At 35.4% G+C, this 18,701-nt stretch overlaps 1 protein-coding gene and 1 non-coding gene across 3 annotated transcripts; both read left to right on the top strand.

Annotated features, from left to right (window-relative positions):
• Nucleotides 1-1,325: 1,325 nt before the first annotated feature.
• Trnar-ccu lies at nucleotides 1,326-1,398 on the top strand. The gene has a single exon. It is a non-coding gene; the product is annotated as a tRNA-Arg (tRNA).
• A 991-nt stretch (nucleotides 1,399-2,389) lies between these two features.
• On the top strand, nucleotides 2,390-17,441 carry LOC115442339 (homeobox protein vnd). Of its 2 annotated transcripts, none has more exons than XM_030167352.2 (3): nucleotides 2,390-2,541; nucleotides 11,777-12,000; nucleotides 16,039-17,441. In XM_030167352.2, the coding sequence occupies exons 1-3, from the start codon at nucleotides 2,390-2,392 to the stop codon at nucleotides 16,638-16,640; spliced, it is 978 nt and encodes a 325-aa protein (XP_030023212.1). In that variant the 3' UTR covers nucleotides 16,641-17,441. The 2 variants fall into 2 exon arrangements, with proteins under 2 accessions (XP_030023212.1, XP_037293509.1); XM_037437612.1 differs by lacking the exon at nucleotides 2,390-2,541 and adding an exon at nucleotides 9,819-10,061.
• The last annotated feature ends 1,260 nt before the right edge of the window (nucleotides 17,442-18,701 follow it).

The following is an 18,701-nucleotide window of genomic DNA, read 5'->3' as shown; positions in this document are numbered from 1 at the left end:
CGGTTTTATGACAATATAAGTTAAGTGAAACATATTTGCTGAGTTCTTAATGTAGCTAGTTTGTCCGGTAGCTGTTTTTTACAAATTCACTACAAAGTAACGTGATAGATTGGCGATGTGTTGGAGATAAAATTAGGCAGGTTGCTGCTTCGAAAATGTATTTTCGTTAGTGATACACGTGAACGTTATTATTGCTAAAGACTGGATCACAGTGACACATTTTTCACTGAATATATAAATATCTATTATGTTTATATAATATTTACAGAAAACACATACTTTACTCTTAAACACTTTTCCATATTGGATGTTGTATTAGATAGTAAAGGCATAATTTATGAACCCAATTCTTAGTTTCGTGTTATCGGCCCATTTTTTTGCCTTTATTTTCTAGAATGCAAGCAAGAACTGCTTGCTTGTTAGTGTTTTCATCTTTATGTCTCTGGATTATTGTGAAACGCATGATCATACGTTTAACATAAAATTCGTATTATTTTAGAAGCTTTGAACTACAATGAAATTGTTTATTATACTCATGCCTCGGTAGTAATGGAAGGTCTGTTATTATTCATATTTAAAGTTGATATTTAGTCATGTAATAATTCAATTGAGCTGAGATAGCACTGGAATGGCACCCCTGTAGTAGGGCCGCTTCGGGATTCACAGCACCAGTCGCTACTGCTGAGTTTATTTTTTAACCTTCAAGTAGTCGCAACCGCGGTTTTATGTTTGGCCCCACTCCTTTTCTATAGCCATGCTAGACTCAGACCCTCAGCAAATTAAGCAAGTCCTAGATTCAAGGGCGGATTCACGGAGAGGGAATTATTGGGATTAAGCCGCCCCTCCCCGTACTGGGTTTAGGTGACTACTGACAATGATCTAATGTTTCTCATTGATATATTTTACAATCAATATTTTGATAGGAAAGACACGCGAATAACACGCAAAATACTACAACATGCTGTTATTTCATCTATGTTCAGAAAAAAACATCTCTTGACTAAACCTCGACTATATGACCTCCTGACTCGAAAGGTGGATCTGTTTTGTATTGTAGCCCTACGAGCGCTGTACTTTGCGATATATCCTAAATTTGTGAGACGATTGGCACAGCCGTTGCAGCGTATATGGCGTATCTTGTGTTTGAATTGTATTAGGGATTCCCAGGGTAGAATGGCATTGTTCTTTTACCTTACGGTATAATGAGGACAAAACAAATTAAATTCGAATGTGTGTGGACGCAGCCGCTGTCTAGTGACGGGACATGACGCAACAGCGTCCGCTCACGCTGAACGGGTGCCGCCACAAGCACCGCTTCATCATTCGCCTCTGTGGCCCAATGGATAAGGCATCGGCCTCCTAAGCCGAGGATTGTGGGTTCGAGTCCCACCAGAGGTACACATGCAGCTTTTTGTAAGAAAATTGTAACGTATAACGTTCGATTTGTAGGCGTATTTTCTTCTATGATGAGCACAATTGTAATTTTTCTGATAAGTTATTGAAATACTTACGTGTATGTTAATGTTGAAATAAGTATAGAAAATGACAAAAATTTATTAAGTACCTATTGAATAAAACAATAATATGACATTGATGATGAATTAAATTGATATGGATATTGTATTGTTATTATAAATATTACTTACAAATTTTTTGAATTAATAATTTGGCGATTGATGGCTATGCAGCGTACTTCGGATATGAAACCACTGAGATAATGGGTTCGATCCCGTGGATAATTTTTTGCGAATCTTTAGATTCATGAAATATGTTATGTTCTTGTAATTAAATTTGTGATTTATATTATCTATTAACAATAATCTTTTATCCCATCATGGAATAAAAGAGCTTTTGCATTATTAATGCACTCAGTGTTTTTGTAGGCAATATTTTAAGGTATGCTCCCTGTTTTTACAAAATTAATTAGCTTTATGTGGTGCGATACTGACGATGATAGATATGATAAGGTAACTTTATTATCTTTTTTTTCTTGATTTCGTAATATGCCATGGTTGACAATGCCATGTCTCTATCCATACACACATAACATCTGACACAGATAAAAATAGATGGTATAGATACAAGAGCGGCATCGATGTGTTGCCAACTGACATACGTATTATAAAAGTCCCGTATCATGGGGGAAAGCTGTTAGATATGATAACGAGACAATTTTATTGATAAGGGCCGATGAGGCATCGATCAGTCGATACGATCGGGCGCAGTCCCTTCGCGGCTGTACACGCTCGCGCAAACTTTATCACACAAATAATTAAGCCTGTTGTGATAGTGAAGATTTAAGGCAATAAACATATTAAATCTGTATTATCCGATTGTAAAATCTAGCCTTGGTCGAGTGTCAGTGTGAAAACGCAGTTTAACGTGTAGGATGAGAATGATGGGAGAAGGGGATATGGGTTACGGAGATTACTATAATTACGAGAACGGCTGGGCCATCATACCGCCGGACTACGGCGCCGACCTCAGCTACCAAGTGCGGCAGCCGCAAGTCGATGATGACTACAGATATAACTCCTACGCGTAAGTTGTATTTTTTATTGTATGTTTTTTATCGTACTTACTATTACTATATACTTTTGAATTGATTTTGAAAAGAGTTCTCAAGAGTAAAACTAGAGATTTTTGTCTGTTTTTTTCTGGTGGATATGCTTTCTGATGGTTTTTTTGATGATTTTTTTCTGATGGTTTTCAATTGATGATAGAGTAAAATTTTGCTAAATCTTAATATTGTTTAACATTTTATGGATTCGAAAAAGTTATTTAATTAAATTTAAGTATTTTTCTACATTAATTTTAAGATACTCGGAAATAAATGTAAACATAAATCTTACAATTATTTTGCTCTTTAAAATATATTTCTTAAATTGTTTATCTAGATACTTAAAAATTATTAAGTACCTACGTGCATTATATAGCCCCAGAATGCAGAATACATGTAGAGAATCAAATAAACTAAATGGCACAAATTTGAAACAGTTTTTCAAAAAAATTACTTTACATATTATTTTTTTATTATGTTTACATTATGTAATGAAAACAATTTAATACTAACAATTAAAAACATAAATATTTTTGTTATACGGAAGGAATGTGTGATATTGTTGAAATAATTTCCCTATTATAGAAAAAAGGAATTTTGTCTATCATTGTTGTTTTAATATTTCTTGTAAGATAAACTACTACTAGGTAAAAATTTCAAAACATTAAGTAATTGATTTTGTTTACATATTTATCATAAATACATTAAACTTTCGCAATCATTTAAAATATTAGCAGCTACTACAGAATACCTTATATTATGTTCGGGATTATAAATAAATTCATATTTATTTAATAATTATAAATATTTAACATTCGAAACCTAAAAAAATACATATATATTACGTGATTACCTATTAGTCAGTGCAATTCTAATAAATTGTTTTGCAACTATCAATTACTTACGTACAAATAGATACTACATAGTATATTCGATTGGCTATCTTTGTAACCAATAACCATACACAGGACAGTATATTGTATGTATTTTGTTCGAAGTGATCAGCGTTCAACGCGCGTTCAAAATACATACAAAATACGTGTTCTCTAAGCGCCGCGTTTACCAACGCGCGTCTAACGCTTGTCATCTGTATCGGGTTAAACAATTTAGTCAAAACATTTACTCAAACTGCTTAGAATAAAATCACCGCATATTTTCGGCGTAGACCAATTCATGTGCAAACTGGAAACCTAAGTTCCCTCTCTATAGATTATGTAGGCTCACAAGTGCATTTTCAGTCTGCACGCGATCCTAACCAACTTTGCCAATAAATATTTTCAGGCAAAGTTAAGGGCCACTAAATCCAGTGACTAGCTATTCTCATATATTTTCATACATTTATTATGATTTATATGTATGGATATGAAGTGTTAGTGACTCGCACTATCTTAGAAACTACAAAGCTGATACATTTGAAACTTGACAGATTTATTCGTCAAATAGCCACACTGTCACTGTAGTAAATGTTTTTTTAAACGGTTACGGCACATTGACCCCGCTGCACCTGACGGTGAGTGGAATCGAATCCAATAGAATGTCGACTGACGAGAGATGATTACCTATCGGCAGTCGACACAATTATGCCGGACTGTTGGAACCGGATCTGATCACGGAACGCGACACACTTGGGACACTTTGGCGGGTTTCAATATCTTGTGTACAGTGGTCGCTATCCACATAGTATGAATGAGTTAGCTTAGTAGTCGTAATTTGTAGTAGTAATCATTATTTAGTCATTGCCTTATGAAAAAACAGCTAAAATCCACTATCAATTTCTTTGAAAGTCAGTATTCGAATCCGGGACCTCAGAGAACGTAAACTAAAGTGGTCGCACCGCGCTCGCAATACAACTAGGTAGGCTATAGAGGCAGTCCATCTTATATAAACATGGATTTATGTTTTTTCAATGGAGAAGTAGGGCTATTTTCCTACCCGATTGTCATCCGTGCGACCAACTTAACGATGATTACTTCTCGTCTTACTGTTACTTATTGTTATTAAATAGTAAACGAATAATAATAATCAAAACAATACTAAATTATAATTCTACATTCAATTACTCGGAACTTGTTACGCCTTTTCAAGCTAGGCTTTGCTACCGGTCGAACTTGAAGATAGCGCTAGTAGAAAATATGTGAATCACCATCATGTGAAATCAATTCACGTGTACCTGTTTTACAACAGTATTTATTCATATCGGTATAGTCAGGGTGGGGTTTGAGTACGCATCCATAACACGTCACAGTCGAATGGGTGGTTTGGCTCGCGTGACCCACACTTATAGTTCCGTCGGCGATGAATCGGCGCACTGAGTACCATCGAGTTCGTGATGCCAGCTGTGCGATCTCCCATGGCTTCGTGGAGCCTTAATTGGTTTGGAAGCCCTCTTCGTAGGTTGGCGTGCCGCCACCCATTTAGGCTTAGTGGGTCTAACCAGATTGCCATAACGAAATATTCGTGAAACCTCATCGACATCGACTCTTTCCGCTTGCAAACCCATAGAAACTTGTATAAAGTAGTTCTGCCTGTAATAAATTTTGCTTAAGTATCATAGGTGCCGACTGACGGTTATATGGCTCTATTGTTGAGGAGGTCGTATCTCAGGCGACGGCAGGCAACATCCACAACTGTTAAGAAATAAATATTTAATTACTGATTAAGAAGTTTTAAAAAGTAGTTCAAAAAATTTTAAAATGGTCGGTATTCAATGATGTTTGTGTAGGGTGACAAACTTATCGCCTCAGGCCTCTAATACTATTTCGGCATCGCCAATCAACAAAGAGTAGTTTTACAATATGAAATTAAACAGGGCCCGTAGGCATCTTGTCTATCTACAATCTTTAACGCTAAAAGAAAACTTTATAGCCAGTATATGTATCTCTTATATTTTTTGTTTTCCATTAATGTTAACGTTAGTAGAAGCACGGCTTGTCTATTACCCCTCATAACAAACAATAGCTCTTATATGCGATTTATTCTGGGTATAAAGTTGGTGATACTAAATTAAAATCTCGTAGAAAACAAATCAGTTGGTATAGCAATTCCACGTCAACTTTCTAGAACTGAGATAAAGTCGTCGTAGTAAAATTTCTAGCATGATGGCGATGCACCCTGACTTTTGCTCTATAAAACAATTAACAATGATTATTAACAATTAACAAGGATTTTGGCCTCTGTGGTAAAATGTCCGTGTTGTGTTAAAGTTAATTTCATGCCGAAAACATGAAATGGATGCCAGTATTATTAAATAAATCTAATGGGGTAAATAGAACTCCTTGCCATGATAGGTATTCACCCGGGCTACAAATCATAACATAATAATGTTGCTTCCTTACCAGCCAATGTGGGTCATGACAAATTTGTTACCGAGTTGAAGCTAAAATACCCTTGAAATGGTAGCACAAAATTCATTTATGTTTGTCAGCTAATAAATCCAGCGCTTATGCAAAAAGTTCTGTCGTAATTTGTTGACAATGCTCGGTATTGCGCGGCAGGTAATGGCTCGAAGCTTGGTCACAGGGTAGTTTTTTCTCGCAGTGTCAGCGGCGCGTGGTACGAACGGCGCGGGTTCATCAATACAATATTCTACTTTTACACAAATTACGTTTCTATCGTGTCTACTATCAGCCCCTATTATTTTATCATTAACCGACGCAAATACGAAACGCGAGTCTTTTTAAATTCCGCGCGTAATCGTTTACTCGGAACGATACGATCAATTAGAGCTTTGATGCGATCGTGTTACCATTGGTTTTTATGATTGTATTTAGTAATCGAATCGATGAACTCTAACAATAACTCATTTAATTTTTTACCCTTCGAGATCATCCCTTTCTTGTATGAACACCTGGCTGAATGGATAGAAGGTTCATGTATTATTTTTGTTTAAAAAATAAATATTAAGTAGGTTCCTGTGCTGTTTTTTAAGATGCCCATTTTTAATTAAATTATTGAACTATCTTTGGATTATGCAGACGGATTAAAATCAGTTTTATAAAATTATGAAATACTGCTATGCAATAATTGTGTGGGAGGTTACAGTTTGTGCCAGTAATGAGTAAATGGACCGTGTAACGGAGGGCGCCCGCACCTGCCGGTAGCCCCTCAAATCTGGCCCTCACTCTTATAGTATACTGTAAAATTGTGCATACAATGTCATCTGAACATAATAAGATACATTTTATTATTGTTATTTTAATTTCCTTTTATTAAAAACGCCTTAGTAGCTAGGCTAATGACTTGACTGACACTTTAAATTTTTTATCAACTTAATAGTTACTTAATTTTAAGCTCAGTTATATTACATGATTAAGATATAATGTGATACAGATAAAATGTATAAAGTGTCGGTCTACTATAAGAAACTTAATCATCGTCAAAATCCTACTACCTTTTTGATAATCTATTATTTTTGATTGCACAGCTTCATTATTTCATCTTCTTAATTTGCCCATACTTTTCTTACGATGAAAGGTCTTAGATGACAAACACGTCGAACTAAATATTATTCGGGAGACGTTAATTTGAATTAAAGCGCTTCTTTAATTTCGTGATATACTAGGTCCGCCGCCGGTAATGCAACAAAGTGATGAGCACGCAGGCTGTTGTTACGATAGATATTTTTAAAACTCATTCTCAATAAGTCAATTAAACATTTCGTGAACGTTGCACGCCACTTAGGGGTATATTTCCAATATAAGTAATTGCCCTTTGTTATCGTAGCCCTTTGAATAACACTGATGCGTGCACATTTGAGTTTATCGCTTAGCCTATACGTATAACACATTATTGTGTTCATATGAAATCAAGGTAAAGAATATGTGATTTAACCTTATGACTTAGTTTATTTTTTTCAAATTGTAAAGCAAGGAAATATAGCAATATAAATGTAGATATAATTTCTTAAAAGTAAATTATATTTTTTTCACAAACTCAAACCTCTAATGTTATAAGAGAAAATATACATTTGTTTTATTTTATTCAAAAAGATTTACCAACATTTGTTTCCATTTATACAAACTAAACTATCATACACATACAATAAGTGATAATACATACCATAAATTAGGAGCAAATAAAAATTAAAAATATTCCATTATATTAAATTCGATAGCTTATTACATGAACAAAAATTGGAGCGCAAAGTAAAACCAGTCATCCATTTATTTATAATAAAATACTTAATCGCATTTAGTCATTAATGTTATTTTTCGCTAGTGATGGTTAATCCATTAATTAGCTGTTGCACACCTGCAAGTCATAAAATAAACAGCTATTGTACTAAGCACAAGAAGATTATGGTATTTGACACCGCCGGTTGGGAATTTAAGCTAACTCTATCCGTACCATCTGGAAATTTTATTTGTTCGGTTAATCAAAAATGGTTTAATTATGTTTAAAGTAGGTGCAAGCATGTTACTAGCTAATAGATTCGAGCTTTCGGTTTGATTAAAACGGTCAAATATTTAATCATAGATATAAAATGGAATAAATATTGAGCTGAGTTTTTAGACAAATGTAAGCAATTATATGAACTATTATATTATAATTTATACGATGTGGCGTCAATTAAATATATGGTACATCATGGACAGTATGTATACACATAAACACACACATATATGCAACGTACTTGAGTTTACAAACCCACAAGAAGTGAAACTTGAGCGCACTTATCGCGTTCGGTGTTATGTTAAATTAATGACTACCATAGTAATTTAACACTTAGGGACTTACTAATAAACGTGTATATATAACTAATAAAAGTAAATAGCTGACCAATGTTTTGTCTAGCTTCCACTTATGTTAAATGAGCCAAAACTACAGACATTTGTAACTACACAATGTAAGGTAAAGTGGTAGATGCGTAAATACGTACCTTATACATGTATAATGAGTGTAAATACGTTCCGTAATACTTTAGAAATTCTTCTTTGAGAAGCATATAAATAATGGATAATTCAGATAGAGAATGTTAATCGCAAAATCTTAGTTTCGATTCCCCGAAAACCTTCGAAATTTTACGGCAGTATAGGCGTAATGTACCATAATAATGTATATGATTATTAACCAGCAACTCACAGACGATTAGAATAGCAGATTGATGTATTATACAATATAGGTATATACTTACATTAACATCATTTTTATAAAATAAATAATCTTAAAAAAGGAATTCAATTACAAACAAGTCCTAACCAGTAAAGGAAAATCCCGTTGACGTAAATCCGAAACACCTGCTCTACAAACTCTACAATCGTCAATGCACTTATACATAATTCTATTTATAGTTAATTGTGGACAATTACATTAATGAGCCGGGTCTTGGCGCCCTTTTCAACAACAATGGCCTCTTTCAATGAATATAAAGAAACAATACTTCACTGCACACGTGCAAGTCATAAACTGATAACAGAACTTTTTGTACCTGTTCGAGGAATTATTTAAAAATAATTTGAGAATTGTTTCAATACAGTCTTCTTGAACATGTGCAAAGGATTTAAAAATAATGGCTCCGTGGCGATCCGTCTTACGATGATTCCTGAAAAATGCACCGATTTTGTTAGAAATGACAAAAATACATTTATGATACAACGTGCCCAATATGTTAATAGTTTCCTCATATACCTACTACCATCGCATTATGGGACAGATATAAGTTTGGCTAACTATGTTGCATTGATTGCATCTCGACCTTGTTGTAGGATTAAAAGAGGAGCTTATATTTATATTTCGTAAGATAAGTATATTATAAAAACTGAAACGGTAATGCATAAAAATAAATCAATAAATTGGTAATGTTACAAAAAATATCTAACAATAAGTACATGTGATCCCTTCACGTAACTATTGTTAAGTGTGTCAAAAACATTTCAAATATTCTGCAAACATGGACTTACACGGACTTAATAAAACACTCTAAATGAAAATCGTTATCCGGCTATTTGGAGCGGCGTCCATAACGAACCCGGCTTCAACAATGGACTTAATGCTCCTACTCATTACAAAAAGCGACATAACGTAACGCGCTACGTCGAAAGCTTCTCTATTCAAAGTGTATACTCCAGTTTTTTTGTTGAGAAGGTTGTAGCCACGGCGCCATTGGTCGTCGGGGATCCCGCCCAGTCGATGGCGTGTTTCTATTGGCGCAGCTCGGTGGAGCACCCTCGAGGCTAGTCCAGAGCTGAGTAGGCTGTCGAGGCACGAGGGCGGCGCGGGGTGTGCTTCACCCCGAGGACCACTCGAGGGTTGTTTAGTGTAGACGCAGCGTCGCGAGGCGCAGCACGTGTTGACGCGAGTGACCCATAGCCGCCAAGATTATTCCGAAAGCAAGTTCTCCCGGTCGGGAGATGAAGTGTGAGGAGGGCGAGAGCGCGCGCTCGCCGCCGCCTCTACTGCCGCCGGCTTCGCTGCTGGCCTGGAGTCCGATTTTATTGCCACCATGGGGTCCAGCATTCCTACCAGCTTTGTACCCGGCGGCTTTTCGATCCGCATTCCCCGGGTGAGGGTTCTTTCTGTGATATTGCATGGTGTTTCATACGAGTGATTAAATCATAATTATGTAATTACTTTAGGATGTATAAGTGTAAAAGTGAATAAGAACGAAGTGGGTATTTTATGTTTTTATTGAGTATTATAACGTGACGAATGATCAAGGAGATTAAGGGCTATTTCACCTGGTTAATTATCTTAAATCACCATCTTGAGATTCATATCAGCCGTACTTATGACGCAATGTCATGAATATGTGTTAAGTAGGTACAGGCATTCAGAAAAAAACCTAAAATCCGTTAAAACTCAAGTTGCACTTATATTGTGTGTAGTTTTCATTAGCGCGATAAAGGGAATAGTCAAATCTATGTAATCAATATTTGAACGGCACTCGTATCAATTCCTTAGATATATTTGTTAGCGTTTAGCACTGATCCGGCATCCGAAGAATCGTGACATCCTCTGTGACAGTTTTTGCACCTTTTAGTGAGAGCTCGTTAATAGTCATGTTTACAACCTGTTAAGGCCGCTGTGAGTGCCGCCCTTTCATAGTGTCACGTACGGGCCCGCGGGAACAGTTCACGGGTACATGTAATGCGTTTGTTGTATTGATAGACAGGCGGAGGCGGCCTCAGGGTCACTATTTAGACATGTTCCTTTATACGGATCACGTTTTCTCAAGAGCTCCTCTTTAAAATGTTTGAATCGTTGGAATTTGAAATGTTTTCTTTCAATTATACGCTATGGATACGTGCTTATTACTTGTTAAATTGTGAAGCTTTTGAGTTTGTTTAAAGTGTGAGGATACGAGTGGCTTTTGAGATCGGAAGGCTCAGACGGTGGGAATCTTGTCAATGTTCTATGACTTTTCAAAAGTGTTTGTACATAGATTACGTATTTGTTTAAGTTGTCTTAGCAATTACATATGAGATTTGTAGGTATACGTTATTTTCGTTTTGATGTCTTTATTTATGCCAATTTAAAAGTACATATTATTTAATTTTGAACGCGATTTATTCAATTGTAAACTTGATTACTGTATTATATAACTTAATACTTAGTACTACAACGGTTTGAGTTTGTATTGTAGGTTTAATATTTTCTTGTTATGGCAAATTATATTACTGTGCTACGGCCTGATCGTTACAATGTATCGCAGAGTTAGGTACTTGTACTTGCAAACGTCTACATTTATATTTTATTAGTTATGTATAAATAGTAGCTAATATAAACTTTTATCTATCTATTTTCTTCTTTTATTTTTATAATAGACGTTTTGATTTAAATGCTCTTCTTTGGTAGGTAATTAATAATTATCTGCGCAAAAGTGACATTACTCAGTGTGAAAATAATTCTTGTTAGGCACACGTCTGGAATAAGTCGAGATTTACACATCTTCATAATAAATAACTATTGAACCTATCTCTTTAAATTAATAAGTTCTCATTTTTTTGGTTATATTTTCATTTAGCTAGATAGATAAATATATGTTTTTCAATTGAGATAACCATAAACATGTTTTTAATCTCTGTTAAAACAAATTGGGAGACCCTGCTCAAATACGAATCTCACACCGAAAAACTCTTTAATTAGGTTTTCAACATGATTATCTCAGCTTTCAAACGGGAAGTCTTGAGAACTAAGTCAAATGTTTCCCGTTTGTGTAGTATGAAAGCGTTTAGATCATACAGAGCAAGTATATAAAGAATCGTGTTTATTGTACAGGCTCCTGGATAGTATGAAGATGCCGGGCCAGAGGCCTGGGTTCCAGATCTCGGACATTCTGGGTTTGAACGAGGGCAAGGGTTTGGAAGCCGCGCCTGCTCAGGGCGGCGTTGGAGGCTGTTCGTTGGAGCTACCTCCGTATGCGCCGCCGCATCATCCGTACTCTCATGAGCTGCTGCGGCATCACCAGCCTTGGCTGTCAATGGACCACCATGAAGGGAATGGTAAGTCACTATTTTGTCATATTTTGATTTGTTCGACTATGTATTAGACCATCGAAGTGAGGTAGAAAGTAAATACAAGATCATCCTATTTTAAACTCAAAGTGATTAATAACTCATACTCTCTGTACGAAACTAGGATTATAATTATATATTATAGTCATTGTAATACGAATTTAAAATTGGAAAATGGGATCTCTTAATTGCTATAGATAAGTTTGAATGCTATTTTAATAGCGTATAATTAGTTTTGACGATGATCTATTTTACCTGCAAATTCCTTTTTATCTTTATATAATTGAGTCTCACTAAATATACACAATACTCTACTATCTTAGTTTGTTTTGGGGTTCTTGACTATGCAAAACAGTTAGTATATAAAACGTACTAGTGGTGTGTCATAATATAAAAAATAGAGTAGGTATTTATTTTTATAAATATTTTTTTTACCGATATAACTTGAGTCGTATCATAGATAGATTTGCTGATATGGAAATATAATACAATGTTGATTATTTATTTAAATATTTCCGCATTGTATAATTTTCATTAAAGTTCATTAGTGCTATGGTTGTCGAAAAGAGATTTCTCCATTATAACATCGTCTATTGTTCCCTAATAATAGCTTTTCCCTCTCTCTCAGTTACTTATTTTATCTCAGTTACTGTTTTTTTATTTAATACAATATTTTATGATTAAGTACGTATACTAAGATTTTAAAAGACCCCGATGTTTTAAACGAACTGATAATTCGTTTAAAATAAAATCGCTTCAATGGAAACTTTCAAGGCATCTGTCACGTGAACTGCAGTACTTATATTTACTATAACTGAGTTAAAATGTTGCATAATCATTGGTACCAATATGCTCTTATCGTTTCTCCACGCCGATCATCCGTTTGGGTTGTACTCGTCGGCAAATGACATTTTTATCCCAAGATAAATGATAAATGTGACAATTGTATAGATACTGTTTGGAATATGCTCAATGCTCATGGTTGCCGCCAATTTTTTTGTTGTCATTAATGGTGTTTAGTTACGATTTGGTGGTAATGTTTTAATGAGTACGTTAAATCTTGAAAATATAATACTAACTACCCGAATAGGTAATATTTACAGATAGTAACGTATACTTTATGTCTTTTCTAAATACTTACTAAATGATCTTATATGTAACAGTCCCCTTGAATATCCATACATAAAAATGAAAACTGTGTAAAATCTGGGTCCTAAACTTTAGGCGTTTAATTATTTGTCATTAAATAGTAATATTATTTATCCTGTCACCCATATGTCTTGTCAATTTATACATTAAGTAACACACATCCCAGTAGGCGTATAGATATTAGTATAGAAAGCATGTATTTTGTAGAGTCATGAATGTGTTTTAAAAAACATAACACATACTATTATGTAATAAATATTATTTATCTTTTGTTAATATAAAAAATAACACTTTAATTTCTGCTCACAATCACATTGAATTTTTATGTCTGTATGTATGTAATGCAGTTCTCAGATTTGTGCGTGAGTGTCTTTTCGTTTCTATGCGGACACGGCAGTGATCCAATGCACCAGATAGTAAGTGGAGTAGGGTAGCTAGAGTGTCGACTGAAGTGAGATGATTACTCCTCACCAGTTGATAAAATTATGCTGAACTCTTGGAAACTGGATATACACAGAGTGATCCCCGAACGCAACATTTACGTTAGGCCACTATGTCGGGTGGTCACTATCCGGGCCGATACAAATAAGCTACCACCAGCATTCGTTTAAGATCTATCAAACAATCAACATTACAACCAATTAATTTCTTATCTATTTTAATGTTTTCATTCTGTAAAATTACCTATTTAGTCAGTTTTTAACGATTCTGATAACGTTTCAAACATTTCATTTTTGTAACATGTTATGTAAAAGGTAACACACCTATCATAATAAATGCAATTTATATAATGATTTCAGCAATAAATTGGTTTCAGTTCTTATTTATAGGTATCTAAAATGTATCATTTGTGAAGACCAAGATAATTTTTTGTCACTGGTTATATTATTATGTTTAATATTTTTTTTCTGATCGATAAAAAAATAGATTTCGGATTATATCGCGGTTTTTTATATTGTAAAATGAAGGTAGATATTGCAATTTTGATTTTCGGACGACCAACACCTCTCTCCGTCTCATGACAGTGAAGGCTGCAGTCTCCGAAACGTCGGGAGAAAATTAAAATATTAAAAACCGCGATAGAAACCGTATGCTAGTCTTATTTCACTGTCTAAAGTTTGCGTAAACCTAAGAAATCATCAAATAAAGATTTTAGGTTCTATTAAAACATCCGGAAGAATGTTATCGGTAGATGTCGAAAAACTATACACAAAAAGTATGTGTATATTAAAAATTGTATCTAAAACTAAATCCTTAAATAATGATGTTTCAATGTTAGAACTAAATCGAGTTTATCGCAAAAGTCATTGTCAAAAAAGCTTGTTAAATTATCATATTACAAATAAGTTGACCCACTCGAAAGTAATGTGTATTTGGTAGTCGTGTTCGAGAGGCTGAGATTATTTTTTGAAATGCTCCTCCAGTGGAGTGCCTTCAACTGCTAATCTGTTGTTGTCATTAATTATTTTTATCGCTTATCACTGTAACACTTTCGGCACTCGGCACTCGCGCTTTCGATTGCTTGTACTACACCTCTTATATCTATCGATGATCGATTTCGGATTTTTGACAGGTGGAAGAAATATTACGGAAATAAGGCGTCTACATCGGTATTGCGGTTACGTTTCTCACGCATTAAAACATTAATAATATCGTGTTCATTATCATATTTTTATTTAGTTTTACTTAACGACCAGTAATTACAAATGAATAGACGCAAAAATAATGTACTTGGGGTTGTCATTACAAAATGAAATCTCACGCGTCTTTAAAAGGCATTAGGGCTTGTTCACGCCCCAAAGGGGCAATTTGGGGTCGCTACCAAACTGAATAATACGTGGGGTGCTGCCGGAACGAATTTGTCACCAATAGACATAGGTGATGCTTCGTGAACGGCGAGGCAGCTGCGGCCTGCCAGCTATCAATTACACACTGTTCGCGGCTGTTAGGGATGCAATTTGTTCATTATTCGACGACAGTTATAGCCTCTAATGTCATGCCTTTTGTTTGCTATACGATGTCTTTTAGTTTATAATATCTATTTTTTCATCAAACACAATTTCGCTTAGTTCGTATTTCTAAATTGTGCTTATTGGATATACGTAGAAACACATGTATATAACGGCTTCAGCTTAATTTGCCAGAGTCACTTATTAAGTCTATTTTGTTAGTTTTATGCTTCTAAACATCCTTTATAAATGTTATTGATTAAGTTAAGATTTAACAAAGCCGAACGCTGCTTTTCAGCTTTTCGAACGGTGAGATATACTTTTCCTACAAAGCGGGGTTATTATTAAATTTCCTGGCTCGTAAGGTAAGCGATGGTTGAACAATGCTGCCAGCTGCCAGGGGGTGGGTGTGGCGCGCTCCCGTGCGACAGTCGCCCCCCTCCCCCGAAGCCCCCTCGCGCAGTGTCGCGCCCCGCGCACCCCCTCACATCTCCACCACGCCCAGACGAACTCCCGCCCGCTTATATTACTGTCGCGTTCATGTGAAACTAAATGTTCGAGGGGTGAATAAGAAACAATGTTGTATTTGGTGTAATTTTTTCACGTCCCATTATTTATTTAACGGTTTGGCATCTAGTTGTAACTAAATAGAGCGACCCTAACCGAGATTAAGTGGAGATTTGAATGTGTCTGATGTAGTCAAAGTTTTGTTTAGCGGTTTTGAGAAGTTTTTGTGTCGGGGTTTATAATCGAACATTTAATATTTTTACTGGTTCCTATTGACAACTAGATAAAATCTCGTGGAATTCATTTATTACGATATTTGTTTTATTACAATTAAAAAAACACACATATTTTTAAATATATATAAATTATATAGTGTAGAGGTTGAATAGTTTGTTATAAATAAAAATTTTCTTTGTCGTAGGTGCTTTGGGTCAGCAAGCTAGTCCGGACAGCACATCCCGCGCTTCCGAGCTCTCTTACGTGGGCCCGTCGGCCGCGTCCCCGCCCGTCAACGACCCGCGCCACGAGCACGAGCACGAGCACGAACACGACGACCACGACATCGAGCATGAAGACGACCCCGAGCACGACCAGCCACCCAGCACCGTCACCGATCCCTCCCTTGCCCATAAAAAGCGCAAGCGACGCGTGCTCTTCTCTAAAGCACAAACTTACGAACTAGAGAGGCGCTTTCGTCAACAAAGATATCTCTCCGCCCCTGAAAGGGAACACCTCGCCAGTCTGATTCGATTGACACCTACTCAAGTCAAGATATGGTTCCAGAACCACAGGTACAAGACCAAGCGTGCTGTCCAGGAGAAAGGAGCTCATGATTTGAATGTCGGTGGCTTGAACTCTCCAAGGCGGGTGGCTGTTCCTGTGTTGGTAAAAGATGGCAGACCTTGTGTTGGAAAGCCTGATGGGCTACCACCGCTAGGCATGGCCTTACCACCATATCATCAGGCCATGCACCACCAGCCCCCAGTATCGAGTCACGGACCACAACCTAATGGTTGGTGGTAGGAACGTTTACCTGTTCCTGAACTGTACTAGTCCATATATCGCGGTTTATTCACAAAATTCTTACCAATTGAGATTTTGTAAACTAACTGCGGTTTTTAAATTAAGCAGAGCAAGTAATTTGGTACTAGTAGTGTAGATGTATAGGTTTGAAATTATTGCGCGTTGTTGTAATGAGAAAACAACACGAATACTTGTGTGGTATCCAAATTGCTTACTCTATCGGGAGTTCCTATTGATGAATTGGCGAGAAAAGTAAATTATTTTGGTGTCTATGTAAGTAGTGTTTTAGCTACGTTAAAGCATTGATTGATTTTATTAATGTCCAGTGATGAAAAATGCATTCCATCTGTATTCACGTTTTGTATATTTCTGTATAAAGTATCTGAAATTTTAAATTAGCTAAGTAACATTTATGAGAAATGACCAGATTTTATCAGAATGCAATATCTAGTTGTTAAGATTCAGTATTATCATATTCGAATATGCTTAGTGAATAGTTATTTATGTATATTCAAGATGACTTTTATATTAATATACGTACCTATTGCGTAGTGTAGCGATAAATGTATATTGTGTACATAATTGATTTGTGTGGTTAGTTACCTACCATGGGAAGTATTATCAGTAAAATATTATTTGTATACTTGTTTACATAAATTTATGTCTAAAATAAATAGTTTGAAACACACATTCCGTAAAATAAACAGTAGACACAATAGACAGTACTTAAGAAAAAACATTTTATACATAATTAATATAGATATCTACCAGTGTAAGATTGTAAAAACTTATAAATTATTATCAGATTATTAAATTGATTGAATGAATTTATTTTTATTATTTCCTTTTACCTGCAATTTCCAATTTGGGAAAATCCCCAGTCATAAAAGTATTAGAGAAGGGAACTCCCTTGTCTAAGATGTTGAGGATTATGTGGTATTAGCGATGTATAGAATTAAAATAAATCATAAAAAGGTCATATAGCCGTTATAATAATAGGGGAAAAACGACTACTGTTATTTATCAAAAAAACATGTATGCTCTACAATGTGGTTGAGCCAAGGTTAGTTAATTTTACTCACAGATTATTCCCTTTTACTCCCTTAATTTGTTAATATTATGCAATAATTGTCTCAGATTAATAATCGATAGTAAATAATTATTGGTGGGTTGCTGTTGTTTGTATCGTGCGTCTGGTGTAACAAGTTGACAGTGTACGCGATATCGAAAAATGTGATCCTGCTTGATTTTTTTATCCCAATATGATAAGTGATTTTGCTTACACCGGTTTTTAAAGTTTCTTTACATTAAATCCAATTAATATCATTACGAGTTCTTCGAATGTAACAAGAATGATGAGACCTGTAACCCTTCTCATAGGGTACGTCAGCTAACGACGTTTTCCCATAATCAGCCGCTATAGAAGATTTTTAATTTCCTTTATGTACATAATAGTCACTATCCAGTCGTATACAAAATATATTTGATCTCATTTCTGCAGATATATAAAATTAAATAATAATTGCAATTAAAAATACACATCAATGTGTAATAAGGCGTTTAGCTGGTAAAATCTACCGTCGGAAAACGTATCTACGATGGTTACAAGAATGGCAGTCACGCTGGGGCTTTCCAAACTAAATGCATGATCCGAACGCTATAGATCAGTTAGATAAAGAATTTTCCCGTTCGTAATACGTAGGAACAGTATATCGCAACATTGTTTCTGAACTGTGAATGCTTATTTGCACCGACTCGGACATTTTTAGAAGTCCTATGTTAACAATTTTATAAGAAAGTTCCAACACTGAATCCCTTTAACGTATAAAATTAGGTTTAAAATGCGTGGAATAATGTTCGTATCGAAAATAAACAACAGCGTGGATCAATTTTTATTGTGGTGAGGCATCACAGCGCCATGAGTCGATGCTCGGTACCTAGATGTGACCAAGCATTGTTTACTAGTTAAATATTTACTAGTCCCGAGCGTTTATCTAATCGCTAGCTGCCAACTGCGATAGCTTGCGACCCGATTACTGAAATACCTGTGCCTTCAGTGTT

Source organism: Manduca sexta, chromosome 11, assembly GCF_014839805.1.
Source record: "Manduca sexta isolate Smith_Timp_Sample1 chromosome 11, JHU_Msex_v1.0, whole genome shotgun sequence".
NCBI lineage: Eukaryota > Metazoa > Arthropoda > Insecta > Lepidoptera > Sphingidae > Manduca > Manduca sexta.
This window is presented reverse-complemented; position numbering and strand designations above follow the sequence as displayed.